General features: G+C 47.1%; 1 protein-coding gene across 2 annotated transcripts in view; it reads right to left on the bottom strand.

Moving 5' to 3' along the window:
• SORCS1 (sortilin related VPS10 domain containing receptor 1) overlaps nt 1-24,851 on the bottom strand; it is a 477,135-nt gene extending 452,284 nt beyond the window's left edge. The window contains exon 1 of one of the 2 annotated variants that reach the window (XM_075935517.1): nt 23,181-24,851. In XM_075935517.1, coding sequence (XP_075791632.1) covers nt 23,181-23,729 — 549 coding nt within the window. In that variant the 5' untranslated portion in view covers nt 23,730-24,851. The remainder of the gene's footprint in view (nt 1-23,180) is intronic. The other variant, XM_075935516.1, reaches the window with a different exon arrangement.
• Between the last annotated feature and the right edge of the window lie 278 nt (nt 24,852-25,129).

The raw sequence follows: 25,129 nt of genomic DNA, 5'->3' as shown, positions 1-25,129 counted from the left end.
TTCAATCCCAGAGAACAGTCTCCGCGGCAGAGCACTGCGGCTCTTCTCTAGCAAAGCCATCCCCTGCCAAATTCGAGAAGGTATTTTGTTTACATCTCCTCTGGCAAAGTTTCTCCCATCTAATTTGCTTAATTACCTAGCTCTCTTATGATGTGCTTGTTTACAGATTAAAGCTATGAGACTAAGCATGGAAATGCAGTGAAACCAGATGAATCAGATGGGCACCTTAGATGCATTGGCTGGCCGGCTGTAGAAGCTCCATTGGGGTTGGCGAGGGGACAGGATGGCTTGGATTCTTTTCCATTTTGAAATCAAGTACAAACAGCAGGGTGTAGGTGAGGGAAAGCAGCATGAGGAATTAAATTCAGATCTGCTTTTTCCCTTTCTGCCCTCTCCCAAGTCACTTTATCCACCCACATGGTTTAATCTCACAGCTGATGATGCACCCATCTACCTCTTCCAGTCCTGAAACACTGCCACGCTCTGACATCGCTTCCCAGATGTTTCACCAGTAACCCAAGATTAACATGGGTTAAACCAGAGCTCCTAAGGCCAGGTCTACACTAAACAGGACCATCAAATAAAGATACGCAACTCCAGCTAAACTGAAATACTGCACATTAGGAACAACTTGAAATCCTTCCTCTGAACGAAAAAAAAAGACTGCATTTGTTGGACGGTAAATCTGCTGGGTAGTTCAGGGTTAGCAGCAGTGAATAATCCCTCCCTTTTGAACGTTCGCCTTGCAATCAAGTATTCCTCTGTGGTTTCTCTAGCTATTAAATAGCTGTATTGCAACAATTCTCAACTTCCATGTAATGCTTGACTAAAGCTCACATAGCTTTAGAAAAGAAATAAAGTTGTTTCTCAGCTCATTATCAGAATTGCTAGGGAGTCGGTGGAGAAGTGCATCTTTGTAAAGCTGCAGACTCAAAAACTGCCTAGAGGAGTTTGGGATTTTCAAATAAGTCTGTTTACACACTTGCTCAAGCCAGTCACAAATCAGACTTTTGGTTCCCTGGGAAAGTACAGCAACTTTTTGAAAACTAAAGGCCGATAAGTCAATCTCTCACAAAATGAAAATTTTTATTCTGAACTATGGAAATGGTTCCTTTCAGGACTGTTGGTGACTTTTGTTTTGACACTGGAACTGAGCAATATGAGTGAATGATACTGGAACCGAGCTATATGAGTGAATGATATGAAATATAAAATGTCATCAATATTTACATGTAATATAAAAGTCAAAACAAAATAAGTTGAAAATATAGAATCAAAATAAAATCTGTTGACATGATCAAAAACAAAACGAGGCCAAAAAAAAGATTTTTCAACTTTTCTCCTTCAAATATAGACACATTCCTGCAAAACCTTTCCACTTCAGCTAAAATGCATTTTCCAGTGGAAAACTTACCACCATTTTTTTTCAAACCAGCTCAAATGCCTATGTTTAAATATTCAAATATACTTCCTATGGGAGTTTTGGCTTTAATGACAATGTATATGAGGGGCCAATATCTGAAAACATATTTGTCAGTTTCATTGCGTCCTTATGGAACGGATTAATTTTTGTATTTGAGCTGTTTCCCACACTGTATTGCACTGTGTGTTTTTCTATCAGGAAAGGTTTTCATCTTCCAGCAGTAAGCCGATTGAATTTTATTTGCTAAGTATATGTGGACCATATTTTTAATCAATTGAATCACGTATAAAAATGGGTCATTGTCTAATTCACATCCCGTTAGCAAGGTTCGTTAATGTCAGTGACAGGGGACTCAGACATCTCACCTGTCATAATACACTATATATTTTAGAGTTTGGCTGTCTGTCAATTCAAGACCTCGTCCTAAATGGTAACAGAGAGGACCACCAAATTTAGTGTACAGTTTCCTCTTATAAACTTAAAGCCACCTCAGGTTTTGGTTGTGCCAGGAAAATAGGATGTTCCTGGAACGGGATTGCTTTTCAGAAAACCAAACAGAAAAAAGAGACAGAATCACCCAAACAAGTACAGTCCTCAAAACTGATGTAACTGAGGGAATGTTGAAAGAGACTGAATCAAGATGAGCCAGAAAAACAGGATGAACCTACAATAGGAATGTTTCTCAATAAACCTTACATAAAAGAGGTAAAAACACAGAGACATTTGGAGTAGTGCTCTGTTTTAGCACACTGAATTCAAAGCTAAAGGTTTGAAAACTCGAAGAAAATATTATTAGAAACCAAATTGATTAAAGCCCTTTTTTTGTTAAAAATAGGGATGTGATAGTGTACACATGTAAACGGTTAACCAATAATTCTGAGCTCATCGGTTAACCTTCATGGTTACATGCAAGCCCCTCCCTCCCGATGCTGCAGCCTCTGTATCAGAGGCAGCAGCGGCAGGTCGGCGGGAACCGGTGCGGAAGCACCTCCCCCACATGTAAATGTGTAACTGCTGAAAATGTCAGCAGTTACACGTTTACCAAGCCCCCCCCACATTTTAACATCCCTAGTTAAAACATACTGAATGATAGGAGTTTATAGTGATGAAAATACATAGAATTCCTGTTAAAAAAAATTACGACAAAAAATTTAAGTGATTTTTTTTAACAATCCCTTTAAGAAATCCAAACTAAAAATTAACTTCATAAAAAAACGCATTGCATTTTTGAAAACTACAATCATTTAAATAAAGCATCTATATTTCCCTTTTTAAAAAAAATAATAAAATCTTAATTGAGCTAAAGACCCCAGCAGTGCTGGGAAAAATCTGCTCGTATCGTTAACATGCAGGGCTAGAGGAGAGTTCAGGAGGTCATTTAGGCCATCACCCTTTGCTGAGGCTGGACCAAGAGACCATCCCTAGCAGGTGTGTGTCTAACCTCATTTTAAAACCATCCAACGATGGAGATTCTACAACTCCCCCTTAGAGCCCTATCCCAGCCTTGGGCCCCTTGAAACTATACACTGGCCCTTGCTCGCGTAGCTTTTCAACTCAGCGGTCACAGTGCTCAACTCCTTGTCACATCCCGCCTAAGCTTGGTGGCAGCAGAACTCTAGGGAGTTTAGACTTTCTTTAGCTGCTGGAGAGTAAGACAAGAGAACTCCACCTAGGCTGGCAGGGTCTCCCCCAGGCCTCTCACCCGAATCCTCAGGAGACCTCATGTTCTGCTCTTTTAGTGGCTTCCAGCCATTTGCAATCCATACGGAATAACCCTCCGGCTCTTTGGGAACCACCCCCTTCTGCCCCTTATCCCAACTTTTGCCAGTCAACCAATTAGCCATGCTGGGGAGGCAGCTCCTCTTACCCTTCACTCCTTCATTGCCATGGTCGAAGGGGGATTTAGAAACACTGTCAGATGAGTCTGTATATTTGACCATGACTAGTGAATGTGGATGTATTTTTCCTCTTCCCAAATTCTCCCCCCCCCCCCCCCAATGCAGCTTGCCATCTGTTTAATCATTCCGTTAGCCTTACTGGAGTAAAGTACCATTTATACAAGCGCTTAACATAAATTTCCTTTGTAATATTTCATACGGAGCTGGCGATTCCTTTGGGCCACATTGTTTGCTGCTCGCTTATGGAGATTTTCTCAGTGTATACCTCTTGCCAAGTCTCTCATAAAGGGGTATTTCCTAGTGAGATTTGCCATTGTCAGACTGTATCTGAAATGATTCCCTTTCTGCTGCTCTGTCAATAGCGAAGACTCAGAAGGAAATAAGAGACAGATTCACAGTATAACTCTGTTGGCTTCTGAAGTTACTCCTGATTTACACCAGTAAAAGAAGTGGAGAATCAGACGCAAGATTCATGCCGAACGTCCCTATTTTGAGATTTTACCAGGCATAAGGAAAATATGGAAACAATGGTACCTCTAAAGAACTGCAACACTTTCTCTTTCCAATTGGTGCCCTGGTTAATTACTAAGCCATGTACATTAGGTCTGATTGATCAGAACTTTTCAAAGTGATTTTTCTCTTAAAACTCACTCAGCTATCACGACGATGGGCATGTCAGAAGAACCTGAGCAGCAGTGACCAGAATTCACTGCTGCTATATACAGCATGGATCTTAGCAGCAGTTTTAAAACACATTTTAGGAGACGCCAGGCACGTGCAGGTTGTACAGGGCTATCACATTTCCCACACGTCCTGATGAGAGTCAGCATTGCTGCAAAGATCAAAGAACACTGAGCAAAATGTCTCTTGTTCACGTGGTTTCAGAGGATGGGTAGAATTTACCTATGCTGCATGTGCATCAGAGATACCCCAAAGCAAACTTTTGCGACGGATGGACACAAAGGATTTGCCATGTCAGGAGCCCTCTGCAACCCTTGAATGACAGGCAGGGGGATGAGAGACACCGATACACAGAGAAGATCCGAGCACATGCCAGGGCAGCTGAGGGGAGCCAGTCACACATCAGTCATTCTCTCCAAGGAAGAGATTTTCAAAAGCACCCTGGATAGAAGAACCTAAGATTCATTGTTTTGAATCCCCTAAATCCCCACACAGAGAGTGCACAATGCTTTGTGCATGAGGGAGGGACCTGCAATGATCTGCCGGTGACTGATCAGGAAAGTCAGTCCAGCTCTCCTGTGCCTTCACTGCCATTTACAAGAAAAATAAGATGATAAACCCAACTAATAATTTCTTGCAAGAGACAGCATTAAAGTCCCTTGGCGCCTACCTGATGTTACAGGTCCTGCATGAAATGAGCTGTCGAGAGTCTTGGTATGGCTTAATCATGGATATAGACAATACTAACTTTGTGACAACGGCTTTGGGGACCTGTACAGTACAGAACGGTCTTCTACGTGCTCTGTTAGCAGCAGTGGGTCAAGAAGATACCCTAAAACCATCACTAAGCAGCGCAGTTTGAAAGAATCAGGAAATACATGCACATCTCTCTGTGAGAACAACTGCTAAGCGAAAAGTACACAGACATCACCTCCTCGCTGCTTTATAACAAATTCCTTGACAGGTCCAACCTCTCCGAACCACTTCCACTGGGTCTCCCAAGAACTCAGTTTGACTCTCGCCACAGCACTCCAGTTCCTCAGCAAACAAAGGTTAGGTATAAGGTTTGCCAGTTCTCCAGTGACACAGCCAAACTTCCTCCTTTATATACATTTGCTCGTCGCACTGAATCACATGTTTCAGGATTGGCCTGGTCACCTTGCCGGAACCAATCCCCATACAGCAGCGGTTTTCAAACTTTTTTCTCATGACCCAGCTGAAGAAAACTGTTGATCCCACAACCCAACATAATGTGACTGGAGTGTGGGCTCCGGGGTGGGGCTGAGGAGGAGAACTTTGGGGTGCAGGAGAGGGCTCCAGCTTCGGGGGGTGTAGGGCTGGGGCAGGAGGGACTTACCTTAAGCGGCTCCCGGTCAGTGGTTCAGTGTGGGTGCTAAGGCAGCTTCCTGCCTCTCCTGGCACCTCAGGCCTTGCTGCGCCCCAGAAGCAGCCAACAGAAGTTTCCAGCCAATGGGAGTGCAGAGCGAGTGCTCAGGGCAGGGGCAATGCACAGAACCCTGCGTGCTCTCCGTCACATACACACCGAGGAGCCGGGCCTGCTGCCGGCCTCTTCTGGGGCACAGTCTGTGGTGTCAGGACAGGCAGGGAGCTGCCTTAGCCTCTCACTGGTCACCGGATCCCCCTGCAGCACCGAGACTCAGTGCCCGACATTCCACCACCCAATAATGGGTTGCAACCAGCAGGGGCGGATATAGGGCAGGGCGAACGGGGCGGCCGCCCTGGGCCCCACGCTTCAGAAAGCCCCGCGCATGCACCGTGGCAAAGGGGGGGCCCCGCGGAATTATGCTGCCCGGGGCCCTGCAAAACGGTCATCTGCCCCTGGCAACCAGTAGTTTGAAAACCACTGCTGTACAGCACACACTATCCATGCCCGACTTACTCTTTACCTCATCTTGGGTTCCAAACTTTTCTTTAGTCATGGTTATCTTCTCCACTGTAAGTGGCTCTTATCTTAGCTAGTGCAGACACTCTGTTCCCAGGCTGCTCATCCATTTACTTCACTAAATCTCTCCCAAGAAACGAGGCCTCACCCACATCCAATTACTCATGTCAAGCCAGGCCTACAATGAGCACACGAAGGTTTCCTCCGTGGTGCTGGGCTTGTTATTGTCAGGTGGCTCATGAATACCGATGGCTGCTCGACCACGCGGGGTTGTTGCACTAAGGTTGTTGGTGGGTACGTAGGGTTGCCAGGTGTCCAGTATTCACCCGGACAGTCCGGTATTTTGGGCTCCTGTCCGGTAAAAAAAAACCAGAGATACCCGACACCTAAAATGTCCGGTATTTTCTGAATTTTTCCCTGGACAGGAGGTGAAAATGCTGGGCACCTGGCAACCCTACAAACACTCAGCGCCCAGCCTCCCCTCCCCAGGCCCCCAACACTCCCAGCCCTCTGACCCCAGCCCCCATGCTTACCTGGTTCCCCAAGGCTGCCGGCACAACATTTTTTTTTTTTGCTCAACAATTTTAGTCTTCCCCCCTTTTTTTCCCTTCAACAGAATTTTTTCCCATTTGGGGGGGGGGGGCGGGCGGGTTGGTATTTTTGTTTCAAGCATCTGGCAACCCTAGTGGGTAGTAAGGAGCACGTGCTTTGCTGTTGTGGGGCTGTGTGTTAGCCACGGCGCAACACACTTCAGTTTGCCATTGCAGGGTTGCTTATGGGAGCTTGAGAATACATCAGTGTTCTTGCAGGGTTGCTCAGAGTAATTTTTTCAGCGTTACTAGTGTGAGTTGGGCATCACCTATTGGTTTATTGTTATGATGCTCTTCATGCACAGAGCTGGTTGGAATGTTCCAGACCAAAAAAAAATTTTCTCCAGTCAGAAAAGGCTGTTTCGTTGAAGCTGAAACTTTCTATGGGGAAAGGACCGATTTTCATGAAACTTTCACCTGAAAGGTTGCTAAGGCAAGGATGGAAGAAGAAACAGAGCTACCCTTTAGAACAGCCAAGTGGTTCAGGTCTCCTCCCAAGCAAGAGTTAGAGTCCCTGCTCTGTGCGATTTGGAGCAGGGAGCTGAAACTGGGGATGCAAGAGGTTAACCGTTTATACGGTTAACCGATACGCATCCGATTATTGGTTACTGTTACAGTTAAACTCTTCCCTCCCAGCAAATGCCAGCTCCTGGCTGCCAGCCCGTGCAACAGGCTTTGTAGTATGAGGCTTATAGTATAAGCCAGTGTTTCTCAACCAGTGGTATGAGTACCCTCAGGGGTACTCGAGAGAGGTCTGGCGGGTACGTCAACACAACTGAAAATTGGAGAAAACTGAATTTGTTTGAAGTTTTACAGCACTTTATAATTTTTGTACTTTTTACACCCAAAAATTTCACCGCACACCCGGCTACGATGAAGTTGTTTAAACAAATGTTTGCAGTGGTAGAAAAAAAATGGTGTCTGAAAACTGTAGGTACTGGGGGTACTTATAATTTGTTTGTAAAGGGGTACTTTATATAAAAAAAAAAGTTGAGAAACACTGATATTAGTGGCCCCCGCTATGCAGAGCTGCCCAGCATAACCCCAGCCCTGGGAGACAGGCAGCTGGGGGCTACAACTGAAACCCAACCCAGTCCATCCAACTTAGCCCAGGTAGGCTGGAAGGACCCGTCCCCCCAGCCATGCCAGAGCAACCCAGGCTGGGCAGGCAGTTAACCAGTTAAATGTTACAAGTTTAGTTGTTTAGCTTAGTTCTTATGACAGAGATGGTTGGGTGGGGGTATTAAAATACACCCAGTGAATGGCCCATTTGAAAAAAGCTCACCATTCCCATACCTCCCCTCTCTAACATGGTTTCTTAAGTCAACATTAAGGCAGCTCTTGCAGAATGAAAGCAAGCGAGTGCATCAATGGGGAGGGTAGAGAGGGTGCCCCTCACCTCTCTTTGCCAGAAGCAGAGGATACTGGACTAGGTGGACCTTTGATCTGAGCAAGGATGGCCGTTTTTATCTTCATTTGCCTATAGAACCGGAATCTCAGCGTGTTATAAATTGGCGTAGCTCCACTGATTCTGATGGAGCCAGGTTGATTCGCACCAACCAGCTAGGCATCGGCACATAATTGTCAACACATTTGTTCATTTTTCTGCTTCTATGTTTCTTTGCTATTGAACAAAAGCAGGAAAACACACACACAAAACATCCAGGGCAGGGGGGGATTTGAAAAGCAGGATTCAGAAAGCGGATTGGCAGATTATAGGAGAACAAGACTATCCAGAATTTTCATCATTAACACCACAAACATTGGACGGGATATTAAAGGAAGCCAGGAAGCCAGCCCCGAGCGACTCAGCATGAGATCTCTGATTGTCCAACATCTGCCTCCTTCGGCCGCCTGCCTCAGGGGAATAACTGCCCTGGAGCCCAGCAATTTGAAAGGGCCCCAAGCTACCACCACTGCTACCACCACTGCTAAGTGAGACAGTCAAAGCCTGGGTCCTTTAAACTGCCGCTGGAGCTCCATGCAGCATGCTCCAGGCGACTAAGGGCTGGGGACAGATGCACCACGGTCCAGGTGGCACTGAGGGCTGGCTGCTCCAACGCCACCCTTTCTGGTAGCAAGAAGTCCCCCCTGCCACCACCACCTTACCCAGAGGCTGGGCGAGGCTGCCAGTCCCCCTGCTCTCAGGCACCTGGTTCTGACCCCAGTTAGAAAGAGGTGACGGAGCCAAATGAACCTCCAGTCCAGCAATTCTCATGTGCCTATGAAAAAAGGCAGTTCCCTGTTTCATGCACACCTCAGTGGCTAGCTCTCCTCAGTGCTACAAAGACAAAGCAAGTTGGGCAAAGCAGCAGAGAAGCAGTCAGTGATGGGTGGGAAGGGGCTGTGCTCCATGTTGTAGGCCCCCTCTTACTATGCGATCCAATGAAATTATCACCACCATCATTTACTGCACCGGCTCCCGAATTTCCCCGCCCCGGTACTTCAGCAATAACCTCTTGTACATTTCACAACAGGCACAGGAGCTGTGTTTTGTTTTGTGGGGTTTTTTGATAACTGCCAGCTTTAGCTAGCTTAGTACAGATTCCGCCCGACGTCTGCTTTGCTTTTCTAACTCATTCTGCAAGTGCCTGGCTTCTACAGAGAGACGGTGAAGTAACACACCCTTTCCTAGGCTATCACACCTGTTATTGTAGCTGCACGGGTAGAAGAGAGACACCTGTGTTGTGGTAAAGCCACTACCAGAGGAGATGGGGGTCTGTTCCAAAGTCTGCCATTAACTTTGTCGGATCTTGGGTAGGTCACCAAGGCTCAAATCCTCCAATTAGGCTTCTATTTATCCACTGGTTCCTTGGTCTATCTTGATTATTTAGGCTTGGAAGCTCTTCCAGCTGAAGACTTCCTCTTATTAAGAGTTTGTACAGCACTCAGCATAATGAGCCAGTGATCTCAAATGTAGTATTGCAGCACGCAATATAAAATAGTACTATTAGGAGGGCAGTGTGGCCTAGCCTGGGGCTTAAGGGATCTAGGTTCCCAGCTGTGCTGCCGGGTGACTTTGGAGAAATAACTTTCCCGTGGTGCCTCAGTTTCCCCATTTGTAAAGTGAGGCAAATAAACTGACCTCCTTTGTGAAGTGCATTGAGCTCTACCAATGAGACTATATGAGCACATGGTGATTAAGAGACACAGCACTAGAGCTGCTTGTGTATTACATGTTTCTTGTTTGCTTCCTGGCTCCGGCGCCTGCCTAGATTCAGCGACATGAAAATAGGAAGGGATGTCATTTGTTCAAAATTTGCCCAGAGCTGAAAAATTCTACAACCTCCCCTTCGCCCCATTCAGATCTTCACAGCATCACCCCCCCCCCCCCCCCCAAAATCACAATTCAGGCTTAAAAACCATGAGTCCTGCCCTTCTAAAATAAAGAAGTTGCTTTACAACCACGTAGTTTTAAATAATAATTGTGGGGTTCATTTTATTTCTCTTCTGGTTTAAGAGCCTTTAAGGTATGCTCGGATCTGGGTTTTTAAACACTTTCCCCTTTTTCTTACAAGGAAAGTGGAGACTCTCAATTGGGCACTTGACTCGTGGAAGTGGGATTTTAAGAGACACATTAACCATTTCCGGATTGTATCACTTGCCTTGTGAGTTTGCAACACTGGGCTTGCTCATTAGAATGCAAAGACACGTCTGTCACAGCTTCAGGATTCCAGACCATCATTCCACCGAAAATTTGGTAGTATTCGAATCAACGGTTTTGTTTCAAACCCATCTCCATGCACAATTGCTATTTATTTGTATTACTACAGCACCAAACAATGCATGTCCTGGATTGGGATCCATTGTGCTAGGTGCTGCACAAACACAAACAACCCTTCTTTCCCACTCCGTACTCCAGGCTTGAGCTTAGGTTGGAACAACACGTTTCACTCTCACGAGTCCCAAGCAAATCACAGATTGTAGACACTGTATACAGTGAACCCTCGTTTATCGCGGTAGATAGGTTCCAAACCCGACCGCGATAGTTGAAAATCCGCGAAGTAGGGACATGTATATTTAACATGTATACAGCGAGCCCTCGCTACTTCGCGGTTCGACCATCGCGGATTCACGTATATACATAATGTAATGAAAAAAGTCCGCGAAGTCGTGAATCCGCGATGGTCGAACCGCGAAGTAGCGAGGGCTCACTGTACATAAGAATCACTACACGGACCAGAGAAAGCCAACCACCTCTGCATTGTAATGTAGCAGCTCATTAAGAGCACACAACTAAGGAATAGTTGGGGACAGAAAATGAAAATCCACTTGGCACAAATTCAGACTCATTGTAATTCGACTGATAAATTTGGCCCTTGCTTTTTGGTGCAATGCAAACCATGAGTCACCTAACTGAAAAAGACAAGAGGAGTTTCAGGTAAACAGAATGGAATCGCTACATTCAAATTTGGACTGACATTCCCTATTCCTGTAAAAAATTGCCAGGGGACTTGTCCAGCTCACAACTGGCGAGACCTTCATTTGACTGCATCTCATTTGAAAGGCAGCAACCCCGGTAGCCCAACGCCACGGTGCCGAATTAATTCAGAGTGAAGAGTGCCATCTGCTGAATAACCCACTTGTTCCATCCAGCCCCTGGAGCACCCATCATCTCATGGCAGACCTTGCCTGGCCCCTGGGACATAACAGTATCACAACCCAAGGTACGTTGCCGGTTTGTTTTTCCGTATGATAATTACTAAGCTGGTTGGGTATGGAGATATTTTCTCCCCCATTAGTTGCAACATGGGCCTCCCACATCCCAGAGGCATAGCGAGAAAAGGACAACTTTTACACCTACACAATCAGGTATGTCACATTCATTATTTATTTCGTTTAGGAGTCAAGCCCTAACTTGCTGTCGCTGCCTGTCACAGTCTGGGGATGACAGGTTTCAGATGACAATTCAGGGGGTGTAAATCACATCTGTTGCAGTCTGTCCATCACCAAGTGATAGCCAGGTGACCGTGTCGACGCTGTGTGTGGCATAGGGAGTAGGGGATCAGAAGAGCAGTGAACAGAAACAGTATTTTGTATCAAGGGCACAGAGAAGGAAAAAGTAATATTCCACCGGGGGGGAAAATATAGAACTGCCAAAGCGATCAGATGAAATTGCTGTCTTTAGCATGAAGAAAGTGACTAAGGCATTTCAATGCGCTCTCATTGAAACTCGGGAGGAAGAAAGGAAAAAGATAAGCGCTTGCTGGAGATTTTAAAAATCTTTTTAAATGATAAATAGCAGAAGTCTCCCCGGCTTTTTGCCTGGGTGTCAATTCAATGTCTGTCACTATTTAAAGTGACACTGTCAATCTAAACAAGTGATTAAACATTTAGCCAGGGAAGTTTGGAGCCCTGGTAGATATTTTCCAGCCACAACAAAATGTTAAATTTGGGGTGAAGAGCAGCACTCCCTATAAGCTGTACACTTGTGCAGCCATTCAGGAGAGATTCAAATGCCTCCCAGCTGATTAGCAGAGTGCCCTCCGCTAGGTATTTTGTTTCTACTGGTGGTGCACACTCATATGTGCGTCGGTGCACATTAAAAAATTATTCCACACGTGGATGGAAAAAGACCTAACATGGACGTAAAAGATTAGAGGGAACATTGGAGAGGAGTTGAAATTCTTTGGCTGTGTGCGCCTCCAAAAAAAAGTTTAAAATTTCTGCGATCAATAAACCAAATATAGTCATAAAACAAATATTTTCAACACCTTTCCTTGGGTTTTAAGGTTTTCCATCAAAGAAACACAATCTGGAAAAAATTAAATGTGTCAAATTGTTAATTGTTAAAAAAGGCCAACTGTCATTCAAAAACCAAAACCCAACTTGTTCTACCTGCAAAAAAAGACCCAGAGCTGCCCCCTAGCCTCCCTTTGGCCACTCTTCAAACCTGTGGGCTGAAACAGCAGCTGCTGCCCCCCATTTCCTCCTCTGTAGAGCTTTTAGGCCACTGAGTCAGAGTTAAGCATGGATCCTAGGTTCCCTGCCCTACCTCCCTTCCCCTTCAGCATCTTCTGAGATCTCCTTTGCCACATATAGGAGTGAGAGAAGGCCCAGACTACACACCCCTTTACAACTGTGCTCACCCTATTCTTGCCCATATTCAAAAGCAAAGTTGCACGCTCATTGGCCGTGTCTCTGGGAGGGATAAGCACATCCCAACACCCAGGCTACGTCTAGACTGCATCCCTCAGTTGACAGAGGGATGCAAATCAAGCACTTCAAAAGTGCAAATCAAGCTGGGATTTAAATATCCCACGCTTCATTTGCATAAATATGGCTGCCACTTTTTTCCGAAATGGAACTTTTTCGAAAAAAAAACGGCAGTCTAGACATGGATCTTTTGAAAATACAACCCTTTTTCAAAAGATCCCTTATCCCTCAAAAAATGAGGTTTACAGGATCTTTCGAAAAAAGGTTGTATTTTTGAAAGATCCGCATCTAGACGGCCATTTTTTTCGAAAAAGCTCTGTTTCAAAAAAAGTGGCAGCCATGTTTATGCAAATGAAGCGTGGGATATTTAAATCCCGGCTTTATTCACGCTTTCGATGCACCTAATCTACATCTCTTTGTCGAGAGAGAGGTGTAGTCTAAACACCCCCCAGTGTTCTCAAACTCACCATCAACACTACAGGCTACTCCGGACAATTCTGGGGCAACGCAATCAAGCTGGAACCACATTCCCCTGTAGACTGCCCCAGATGGAATCCAGAGGTTTCAGATCAGATAGGGAGGTTTCCCCCTAATTCGGTGCAGTCTGGGCTCTGTGGTTAGTGCAATTGCTGCTCTGTGCATGGATTTTTAATTCCGTCTTTATCCTTTTGCATTCAAATCTATTTTGTTTAAAGCCAGCAGAATAAGAAGTGGATTTGATTTGCAGTTAACCAGTCCCAACATTCTGCTTTTTTCCCTAAGAATGATTTTATTTTAAAAACCGTTTTTCCAGTAAGAGTTTTTTCACCTTCAAACCCCAGTTAAATCTTCATAGTCAGCAAATTTAATTTCCAGGTCAAATCCCTATGCAAACACAGCAGGACTGTGCCAATAATGATCACCTTTAGCATTAAAAACCTATGTTTAAAGGAGATCTGGGTAAATGTTTCTTTTAAAAAATGCCCAATGAATATTCACTTGAGCGTAATAGTGCATTTTTCCTCCCCCTTCTTTTTCTGTCATAAATTGTGAAGGTTCCCTCCCCCTCTTTTTCCCCTCTCCACTCAAGGTCATCTGATGAAGTGGGTTTTACCCATGAGAGCTCATGAGATATATTTGTCTCTGAGCCCTGGTCTATCCTAGGGAGTTATTACGAAATAACTCCCCTGATTTCGAAATAAGCAGAGCATCCACACTACCAACGCCATTATTTTGAATAAACAGGACGGTTATTTCGAAATAAGTCCTGCTTTCCTCAGGGAATATCGCTCATTTCAAAATAGTTATTTCAAACTAGTGGTAGCAGCAATGGAATGTCCACACTATTTCGAAATAACTCCTCCTCAGAGTCTTTCAAAATAATTACGCCCCCTGTGCTTCCTGGGGTTTTAAGTTGAGGTAATACATCCACATGAAGGGAGCCTTCCTGGGACTAATTTTGGGGCTCCCTAGTAGCAAGGGCACGCTATTTCGAAGAAGTAATTTCAGGAGTTATTTTAAAATAAATTACTTCAAAATAATTTCCTAGTGTAGACATGCCTGGAGGTGCCGCAGGACTACTCCTTGCTTTTAAAGTTACAGACTAACACAGAGATCCCCTGAGAACTAGTTTCACCTCCATTTATCTCTCTTTTGTGTCTGTGTTCTGAGAATATTCTGGCAAAGAAATTTACTGGCAAGATGATTGGGGGAGACAAGACCCCTTAATTCAATGTCAGAGAATTACACGGATTCACAGGGAACTGGAGAAAAAACATGTAATCTATTTGCCCAGTTAAAATGCAGCTTGGAGGACAAAAATCTACAGACCAGGAATTATTCATAGTGATTAGCTGGGGGCCTTCCAAAGGCCATGGGAGGCATTGGGAAGCTTTCCATTGATTTCTGATGGGTTTTTGGATCAGGAACTTGTTGATTAATTATGAGCAAAAACATCTGAGAAAGCCACTGGAGGATCATGGTCAATTTGTCAGCAGCAAAAGAGGCTCTATTGGTTGAATAAATTGTTTCCTTTGTATTAGTCACTCAGCTCTAGATTAAATGTACTTACAGAAACTCCATTTGGAAAAATTCAAAGAAGTTCCCTCTTATTCCTATTTAAAAAAAAAAAAACACACATTTTCTGAAATGCCCATTACTATTAGGTCAAAGCAACTCAAAATTACAGGTAACACTCATTGCATTGATGGTCATAAGTTAACACTGACCAAAATGACACTGAATGTAGACATACAAATTCAACCCTGAGGATAGCCTGTAACGTGCTAGGCGCCACAGGCGTATTGTTGATTGCCCTCCACCTCACATTGCTGCATTAGGCCCATAGCTCGCTGGAAGAGCTCTGCATCCCAAGTAACAACTGTGAATTATTTTCCTTTGTCACTCTTCACCCCTCTCCCCCGCCCCTCCAACCCGGCTTCCTTTCTTACTCTTGATTAGGCTGATCTGTGCCTAGAATGAAAATGGCTCCAAACGGGCGCTTAGGTTACACAGGACACAAAGAAATGATCATTCAGACATTCATTCATAAACAGCATATTCCTGGGGACAATCAGCAAATCGCCTTGATGAATGAGCCTCACCGATACGCACTGAACACCATCAGTGCCTTTGCGTAACGGCAAGTGAAGTGTAAAAGTCTGATCAAGAGGGCCAGCTAGCCAAAGACTTGACAAGTAAGAGCAAAAAAAAAAACACATTTTATATCCGTCGGAAGCAGGAAGCCTGTTAACCACTCAGCTAACAGCCCTGTAGACTGAAACCATTTTCAGTCCCACCCAGACATTCTGTTGCCACGGTGGAAGAAGCACAAGCCGTCATAGAACGCTCACACTCGTCAGCTGCAAGTCAGAGCGCAGTTCCGGCTGGAGCAGTAGCTGTGTGAAGAACTTGGGGGGGCAGTTAGTCTGAGATTGCTTTGCATACCTAGAGTCCTGCCTCCGCTTGGGTCTCTGGGGAATCCCTTCCTCTCGAGCTCCCTCGAACGAGCCACTCCCATCTCCCTTATAATCTCAACAGAGAGGACGCTGGCCATAAATTTGGCAAGTGTTAGAACCCTGCTGGGAATTCTGCTGGGTCCTTATTTTAGAGGACAATGTGATGGGAGGGGTCATTGACTTTAAACTGCTAGGAGATCCGCAGAAGAAAGGAAGTATAATACCAACCAACAATTGTTTGTTTCAGACCCTGAGCATTACAGATTAAAGGACCTTATTCCAACTATGGTTTGATTGTAGAAGTGACGACAAAAATCTGAAGGTTGGATGAAAGTCATTGTATAGTAATGGGTTTTATATATGCAATTAACTATTCCCAAATAATAAAAAGTCTAGGGCTCAAAGCTCCCACTGGGAATTAGAGATGTAGATGACTATTGCATGAAGGATCAACCTCAGGGTGATGACTTCCAGCAGGTCATAGAACCACAGAAGAGGAGGGCTGGAGGAGACCTCAGGAGGTCATAAAGTCCAACCCTCTGCCCAAACCAAGGCCAACTCTAACTAAATCATCCCAGCCAGGGCTTTGTCAAGCTCTGATTTAAAACCCTCTCATCTCAAAGACGGCAGTAAGGGTGGCAAAAGATTTTGGGAACGCGGAACCAAGTATGAGAAACTGGAAACTACTGGCCATATCTACCCAATCCGTATGGGACCACTTCAATTTCTCAAGGTCTCCCATAGACTTCCTCGAAGACCAGCTATTCTTGAAGCCCATTCTTTCTCCTAGGCACGTGATTCTTCTCACTTTCTGTCACCACACGGCTGTTTTTGAAAGTTATTGTGTGTCTTATTATAGGTGCTCTTTAATAAAGACTTGTATTTTAATCCCACAAGGAAATATAGCTACAGATGGATCATATTAAAGGCAGGGAAAAAAACACAATAGCTATTTAATGTGCTTGAAAACATGAAAAATGTGTGCATTTGTTGGGGAAATGGTTTCCTAATTCAAGGTCTGAGTGAAGATGTTGATGTTTTCTCTCACTGAAATCTTGATCTATAGGATATTGTTTAGATCTATAGTGCAAATAAAGGATTTTATGAAGTATAAAGCATAGCAGGTGGGAGTCAAAAGAAGAGAAAATGGAAACACGCAGACATGCTCTAGAAGATTAACCCGGCTTTGATCAGATACTTAACTCAATTAATTTTTGTTTTTCCTTGTTTAAATCATTGCTCTGGGGTGGGGCTGGGGATGTGGGATCAGTAACAAGCTACCCCAGGGAGAGAGAACAGCCCCAGCGCTCTCACTGCAGCAGCTTGGGGCCAGGGGAGAAGCGCCTCTCTATGGCCTCTGCAGCTCCAACAGGCACAGCCAGGGGAGGGGTGCATGTCCCCCGGCTGGGGTAGGTTCAGGTTTGTCTGCCCACTGTGCTCCATTCCTTAAACTATGCACTTTCCCCCTTGCTCCAGGATGAAGGTAACCCCCCCCCCCCGCAGTGTTCCTGTACAACTGGGGACAGGTGCAGCCCCCCCCCCCCCCGCCCTCCCAAAAGGGCATCTGTGTACCAAATTTGGCAGTCCTAGCTCTAATGGGTCAGGAGGAGTTCTTGAACAGATGGACAGACAGGCTATGTCTCACTCAGGCTATGTTTAGACTACGTTCTATTTTCGAAAGAGGATATGCTAATTGCACGGGAATTTGCATATCTTCTTCTGATCTCACTTTTGAAAGAGGCTCTTTTGAAAGTGAAAGTAGTCTGGATGTGTTTTTTCCGAAAAAAGCCCCCTTTTTCGAAAAAACCGCTCTTCCTTAAAAAGTGAAGTTTACGTGGGTTGTTTCGAAAAAGGGGCTTTTTCTCCAAAAAAACCCACATCCAGACTACTTTCACTTTTGAAAGAACCTCTTCTGAAAGTGAGATCGGAAGAAGACATGCAAATTCACGCAGAATCTGCATATCCTCTTTCAAAAAAACCCCGTCGTTTAGACGTACCCTCACACACAAACTCTCTCAAATATATAAGTAGAAGGTGTGTGGCAGTAATGTTGCGGAGCTAAATACGGTCTCAGTTTCCACTCAGTCTTTATACGGTTTGACCATGTAAAAAATAGGGATAGAATATCCTGGTTAAAATGTTAGCCAGCTAAATGGAGTGTTAAACCTTTCGGTTAACCAGGATCCTGCAAGTGGGAGACTGGTTAACCAGTTACCCATTAACATCCCTAGTAAAGAGTAAATAATAACTTCAGAGTCTGGCTGGTTGCTCTTATTGTCTGTTACAGAACATTTCACTGTATTTTAATGCTGACATCCAACTTAAAATGAATCTGCCTCTATTTTCAGCAGTTCAGCTCCTGTCCCTCAATAACCACACAAAAGATAACATGAGCTGAACCAACTAGACTCTACCAGAGACAGGGATATTCACGGACACCAGGACACAGCTGCCATCTTGAAACCTTAGCTTGCTGGGGTCTCCATACCTATCGACAGGTTCCTCAGTGAAAACCTCCGTTCTGTGAATGATGCCCCGAAAGGAGAACAATGGGTCATCAGCAAGTCAACAGAAGAAAAACGGTAATCACCAGCCATTCAGCATGCAGGACGGATTTTGAGGAATACCCACCAAGAGTGGGCACTTTCACGTTGAGTCCTCTAGCTGTGATGGAATGACAGACGATCCTAACTGATGCATTTCACAGACAAATGAGCCACGTGACGAATCCAATGCTCAGAAAGCTGAGGAAACGTTGTCAGGGTTTTACGGTTTCTCTTTAGAATAGAGGATTTATGGTGATGCCACCATATGATTGATTCATTATGCTCTTTCATATTCATTTTGTAAACTGGAATACATTAGGTTTTAAAATCAAGAGTGCTCCAAGTCAAAGGCAAAGCTACATTCAAGTTCAAGCTACATTCAAGTTCAAGTTCTGCATCCCAACAATTCAAGGTTCTCCCTATTATACGTGAGAATGTATGAAATTGGTTTTAGCATACATGTGTAAATTCCAAGGATAGTTAACACAGAATCTCTCTACTCAGATCATTTATACAATAAAAAAAATGACCCTGTTCTGCCTTTCAGTTGTTCAGCTTGGCCTTTCCAGCAACATCAGGTAACATGCTGTGGAGTCTCACAATAACAACTCTTGTCTACCCCTTCTCCCATCAAAAGCTGCCTTGCTTTTCCCTTCCAATCTAGTTTCTTCAGCTGATCATGGAGAGGACAGCCTCACAGATTGCATCCTCTGCTGATTCCCCCTGCCTCCTGGATTTTATCCAATGACTGGAATTAAAAAGTGGCCCAGACAGACTACTTTGGGGTGGACTTAGAATCCATGTCCAGCAGTGTGACCATGACTGGTCCCAATAGATGACCTCACAGCAGCCCATCTCTGCCTTTCAAGAAAACTGAAGAAAGAAAACAGTACGACCTAGTGGACGGAGCACTGGCACCCCCAGTACCTAGGTTCTGTTCCCATCTTGTCCACTGGTTGGCCGGGTGACTATGGACAAGTTAATTTCTCATCTGTAAAATGGGCACATGCATTTATCTGCTTCCAGGTCTACTGATAACTGCTGGGTATTGTTATTAATGCTTCACCTGCTCCAGCTGCAGGAGAGCTGTAGAAGACCCTCTCCAGTTCAGGGCAACTTACTACTGCATTACAGGGGAGGATCCATCATAGGAGGATCTTCTAGCTTGGTACTGAAGCTTCTCTTCCCATGGTCCTCCAGTTTACCTCCTCAGCTCTTCCCGTGCTTTGCTCTCTGGCTGTGTCTCCAGCAAGCAACTTATTCACTAGATACATTCACTGCAAACTAGCACCGGAGGCAGACTTGAGCCTTCAGCAACTTTGCAATCTCCAGAAGAACCAGTGATGGGAACCACCCGTAACCTAAGGCTGCCAAACCCCATAATAAAACTATCCTTGGGATTCTCTGCAAGGTGGGAACAATCACCTGGAGCCTATTGTAGCTCCACCTTCAAGCGCCTCCCATCTTCTACAGCTCTGGGTGACGGCAGACTGAGAAAAGACCCAAGGGAACTGCGGGGACACCCAATCTACACTGACTTCAGACACCAAATTGGGAAGGCACTTGCAAGAGGTTACAATAGCAGGTTCCAAACAAGTGGCAAAATCCACCTGTGGGGCAGAGGACCAGTACAAAGCTGTCAGCCCCATTTACACCCCATATATGGAATCGGGGGGGAAGGAGGGGGACAGGCGTTGATGACATGATCACACCAAAAGGCTTGCATAGTCATGATCCTCTGTGTGGCCATTGAAGATCCCTTGGCTGCTGTAAAGGCTCTAAATGCTACGGAGAGAGTATCTGTGCCAACTACTCATTCATTGATTGCGGAAGGCTTAGAACATAAGAGCGGCCACACTGAGTGAGACCAATGGTCCATCTAGCCCAGTATCCTGACTGCCAACAGTGGCCAATACCAGGTGCTCCAGAGGGAATGAACACAACAGGTAATCCTCATGTGATCCCTCTCCTGTCACCCATTTACAGACAAACAGACACCATTCCCACCCATCCTGGCTAATAGATTCATGGAGGTTAGGTCCATCAATAGCTATCTAGCTCTTTTTTGAACCTTGTTGAAGTCTTAGTCTTCACCACATCCTCTGGCAGGGAGTTCCGCAGGTTGACTGTGCACTTCCAGGGGATGGATCACATATTTGACTACCATGCCAACAATGATCCCCTATGCCAGTCGAAGATAGGGTCATGGCTTTCAGCTCCCCGGCCCATCTGCACTCATCCTGCACCAAGCACAAAAATTTTCTCCTTGCATATTATGTGCAGTTAATAAATAGAGACACATGTTTTGTGTGAATATTTGTTTCCCACTGGGAGCATGAAAGGTAGCTATATTTCCAGGAATCTAAGATTTTTCATCTCGTTCAAAATCACCTCTGATAGAAAGCTAACCCTTATCTATAGGGGAGTTTGATTACAAGGTTTTGGAGTAAGGCTTCACAGAGAAATTTCATCTCACCAGGGACCATCTTCCAGTTCCAGCTGAGGCCAATGGAAAGTGACCCCCAGACTTAAACTGGACATGGATCAGGTCCTTAGATGACACAGCAAACAGATGTGCCAAATTAATCTCTGATGCAAAACTACTGACTTCAGCTGAGTTACACCATGGATGAATTCGGTAATTATTAGTAGTCCCTAGAAGACCAGACTCCATTGTGCTAGAAACTGCACAAAACCAAAAGTCAGCCTTTGTCCCAAAGGGCTTTCCATCTTGTGCCTTTATTCCTTCCAAATCAATAGACCCCTCTCATCTTGAAATCAAAGCTATGGAGGCGCATTCTTTCTCCTACTCCAAACCGAATCAAGTTTTACATGGGCATTGTACATAAGACAGTATTACAGTAATGCTTAATCAGTAAAAGGAGAGACAACCACTTGAAATAGTGAAACTTACTCAAAAAGAGTGAATTCATCAGGGGTCGCCAGCACTGGGCGCTATTTGCGATAGCAACTTCATGGCAACGAGGTTACATTGATTATAGTATCTTTCATGAAATGGGATCCCAAAGTGGTGTCAAACGACACTACAACATTACTGAAGTGTAGCCACCTCTGGGTGAAGTGTGAAAGCTCTTTTACATAACTGTTAAGGACAAAACATGAAGACTTATATGGCTTCCCACAAAAATTGCCGGGGGAAAAATAAATTGCCCAGAACAGAATTGGACCAGGACAACCACTTCTGCAAAAGATGCCCAGGGATCTTCCCAGACCACATAGAGAGGGTTTCAATAGTACCTTATACACAACATAGTGCCCAATAGCACTAGGCTGGGACATTGTCTCTGTAGGAAGAGGAGGGCTACTTATTAAGTTAACAACACTTTGGTTTGCCCCAGTGGTCTCCCAACCAACTGCATGAGTAGAGCAACACTGAGCTGTGAGATTGGAGGGGAGCAGAGCACAAGATGGCTTGGCACCCGCCTGTACAAAAGCAGCAAGTTGTCTGCATGACCCTGTCTTGCAGAGGGTTGTTTGGGAAAAAAGCAGCTAGTGAGTCAAAGCACTTCCCGCATCCAACCCCATCCTAAAGCGCATCCCTAGATTGTAAAGCCAGAAGGGACCCAGTCTGGCCTCCTGCAAACCCAAACTCTCACTCAGACCATTGATTTGTGCTACTGTACTACTCATATCAGCGTGTGGGCCTGAAATACCTGTTTAATGTGAAGACTAAAGTTCTAATTCCAGGCATTATACGCCCAGAAGGCTTGATGGCGTTAAAGCCTTATACTTTTACAATCCTAAGTCCTTGCTCAAAAGAGGAATCCCTTTCAAAAGATGGCAAACTCAATGCGGTTTAGTGGCTGGAGAGCTAACGGGAGGGTGCAATTCAGTAGCTCACAGGTAAAGGTCCTGAAAACCTGGATAGTGAGAAATTCTGCGTCAATGATTTAAAAGTTCCGGATACAACTATAAAATATTGGTCCCGCCTGTGAAGGCTGAAAGTGCTTATGAGACGTACATTAATAGTAAATTGGCTCCTGGCTATTTCCCTTCACACAATATAAACCAAAGGGAATGAATGATCAGGCCTCTCAAACGTTACCACATTTTCTTATTAAAAGCAGAAGGGAAGAACAGGTATCCAGAAATCGGACTCCAGCCTAGCAAAGGAGCCGAAAACGCCTCGCCACGTTGTAGTCCGCCTGAGTCACTGCTACAGAGGACGAAAACAGGTCCCCGCTAGCCCTGCATCCCGCCGGATCTCTTCCCGATATTCTCTTTGCTCCTTGCAAGCCCCAAGACGCCCAGCTTTGAAGATGTAATCAGCCCGTTTTCCAAGCTTCTGCCTTTCCAGAACTAGCTTCAAAGCGCACGCAGCCAAGCGACGGGTTCCCACGGCTAACGGAACGCTTCGCCACGGCAGAGCGCAAGTGAACTTGAGAAAACTTCCCCTCCCCGAGCCATGAATTCTCCTTCGGTCTTGGAAACGGAGTCGCCCGCTCTGGGTGGTCGCCGTTCCCACGGCCGAGATCTGGGCTAGTGCGGATGGGGAACAGTCCCCGAGACAAGCCAAACAACCACCGCTTTGTTCCTGGGGGGGGGGGGGGGGGGGGGGGGAATGAGGACCCTCGCTCTGCTGCGCACCCGCGTCTTCCAAGTTGGGCTCGGATAGATTTCGATCGGAGTCCGTCCGGCTCCGGGGAGCCGCTGACCCGGGTTGGGGACCCCTTCCTCCTGCAGAGACCGGAGCGGGGCGGAGGAAGGGGTGCGAAGGAACGGGCAGGGTAATTTGCACCTTTTCCACCCCGCTGCGTTGTTGCCAGCTGGGGAGAGGGAGGTTTTCAGGCCACCACCCCATGCGCCCTGCACTCCCTGCAGTCATCCCCCTTCTCCGCCCCGATCTACAGACCTCCCCGACTTGCGCGCAACTGGAGCGCAGCCCAGGTGGCGTTCGGGGAGAGAGAAAACTTTTGCTGCCGCAGAAGCACCCAGCGAGCCCCGCCGCCAACTGCGGCCGGCACCCCGATGCGCCCCCCGGGGTCCCGTTCCCACGGCAGGCTCTGCGCGCCCCGCGGCTACTCACGCTGCTGTTGTGGCCGGACCAGTGCACCATGGCTTGGTTGTGAGCCGAGTCTCCGGTCAGCGCGAAGGTGCTGCTGCTCAGCCGGAGCTCCTCCAGCCTGAAGCGGGTGGCTTTGCCCGCCGGCTGCTCCGGGGAGGCCGCGGCCGCCTCCCGCTCGGCCGGGACGCCCTGGGCTCGCTTCCCCTCCACCTGGCTCCTTCTCCGCCGGCTGCGGGGCGCACGCCCGGCCGGGCTCCCCTCCTCGCCTAGCTGGGCCGGCAGCCAGGGCGCAGCGCCCTGCAGGGGAGCTCCGGGGCGCGCCGGGGACGCGCGGGGGCCGGGCTGCCTAGTGGTGGGAGCCGCGGTGGCTTTCCCCGCAGCCTCCGCCGGGAAGCCCCGCTCTTGTCGTCCGCGGCCGGGCCACACAGGCACGGCTGATCCCTGCCGCGGCCCATGCGGCTGCACCGGGGAGCGGCAGGCGCGGCACGTTATCTCGGCCCCGCTCCAGCGCCAGGAGCAGAGGACGAGCCAGGTCCCGGCCAGCAGGGACCAGCCCGCAACTTTTCCCATGGCTGCGGCGGGCTGGCGCGCCGCGGGGGCGCTGCGGCTTCACCCGGAGCGCGGCGGCAACTCCATGCAAGTTTCAGGCGAGGCTGGAGCGGGCGCAGGCAGGGGGGGAGGAGGAAGAAACCTGCTCGAGTCTCTCCCCCGGCTTCCCTGGCCCCCTCCCCGGGGCTGGCGGCGCGCAGCCGGCGTGGGGCGGACGGGAAAGCCGCCGCCACCCGCGGGGGAGGAGCCGAGCTGGAGCAGGAGCGAGAGATCCCCCCGGCTGGCTGGCGAGTGCCTCCTGCTCCAAGGCGGCGCTCGGCGCGCAGTGCCCCCCGCGGCTCCGTGCGTCGCGCAGCGCAGCGCAGCGCACGCACCCGGCTGCTCCGCGGCTTCCCAGGGGCGCAGGAGCCGGCACACGCAGCCCGGCAGGCGCTCGCGGGAACTTTGAGAGCCTCCCCCGCACCCACGCGCGGCACCGCGGCTCCCCCCGCAGGCCTGGACGTGCCCAGCTCGCGGGGGAGTGAAGGAGCGAAGCCGGTCCCCAGCCGCTGCGCGCACCTCCTGGGTATCTCCTTCCCCAGGAGCGATTGCGCGTCTGGATGGAGTCTGATTTACAGCCCCTGGCTCTTCTCTTGGGGAGGGGGTAACTTCAGGGGAGACCTGGCTCCGGCAGGGTGAACCAGGCAGCAGCCGTGGGGCCAGGTAAGAACACGCTGTCCTTTCGTCTGGAAGACACTCTCCCTCCCCGAGCCGTGCGGCCCGCTCACATACACTTGCTGCCGCTCTGGGCTGAGATCAGTAGCTCTCAAGCGTCGCCAAGGTTTGCTCAGGCTCGGCCCGTCAGGCCCAGAGACCGGATTTGGGAAATGAAATGACAGCGGGGGGACAAGGAGGAAGGAAGATTCCCGCCGATGATTTCATGAAGCCACCGAAATCTCCATGTTCTGAACTAGCTGTCCCTTGACTCTGTATCATACACGCAGTTTCTCAAGTAAGAGACTGTGCTTTCCCTTTCTCCCCATTGCTTCTACAGTTTTCATGATCGTTTGCCCAAACAGAGCTTTGTAAGGTTTTCCCCCCTTCCTTTCGATGTTCCCTCCAATTTTTCCATCCACGGGCAGAATAAATTTTGTTATATGCACAAAGGCTTACGTTGATGTGCACCACCAGTAGAAACACATGGCTGTGGGTGCTCCGTGGGTGGCACTTGAATCTCCAAGGGTGGACTCCTAAGCACCAAATTACATGGAACACTACTTTCCTCCCACAATTGCATATTCACAGTTATTCCCTGTTTCCATCATGTATTATGACTATATCACACCCACATTATACACACAGCTATGTGTATGCCCATATACAGATCTAGATAGGCTCTACATTTAGTAAGAAGTTGAGAGGTGCATAAATTTAGTTTACTT

Source organism: Pelodiscus sinensis, chromosome 8, assembly GCF_049634645.1.
Source record: "Pelodiscus sinensis isolate JC-2024 chromosome 8, ASM4963464v1, whole genome shotgun sequence".
In the NCBI taxonomy this organism is placed as follows: domain Eukaryota; kingdom Metazoa; phylum Chordata; order Testudines; family Trionychidae; genus Pelodiscus; species Pelodiscus sinensis.
Note: the sequence above shows the minus strand (reverse complement) of the source record. Positions and strands in the feature narration are given on the sequence as shown.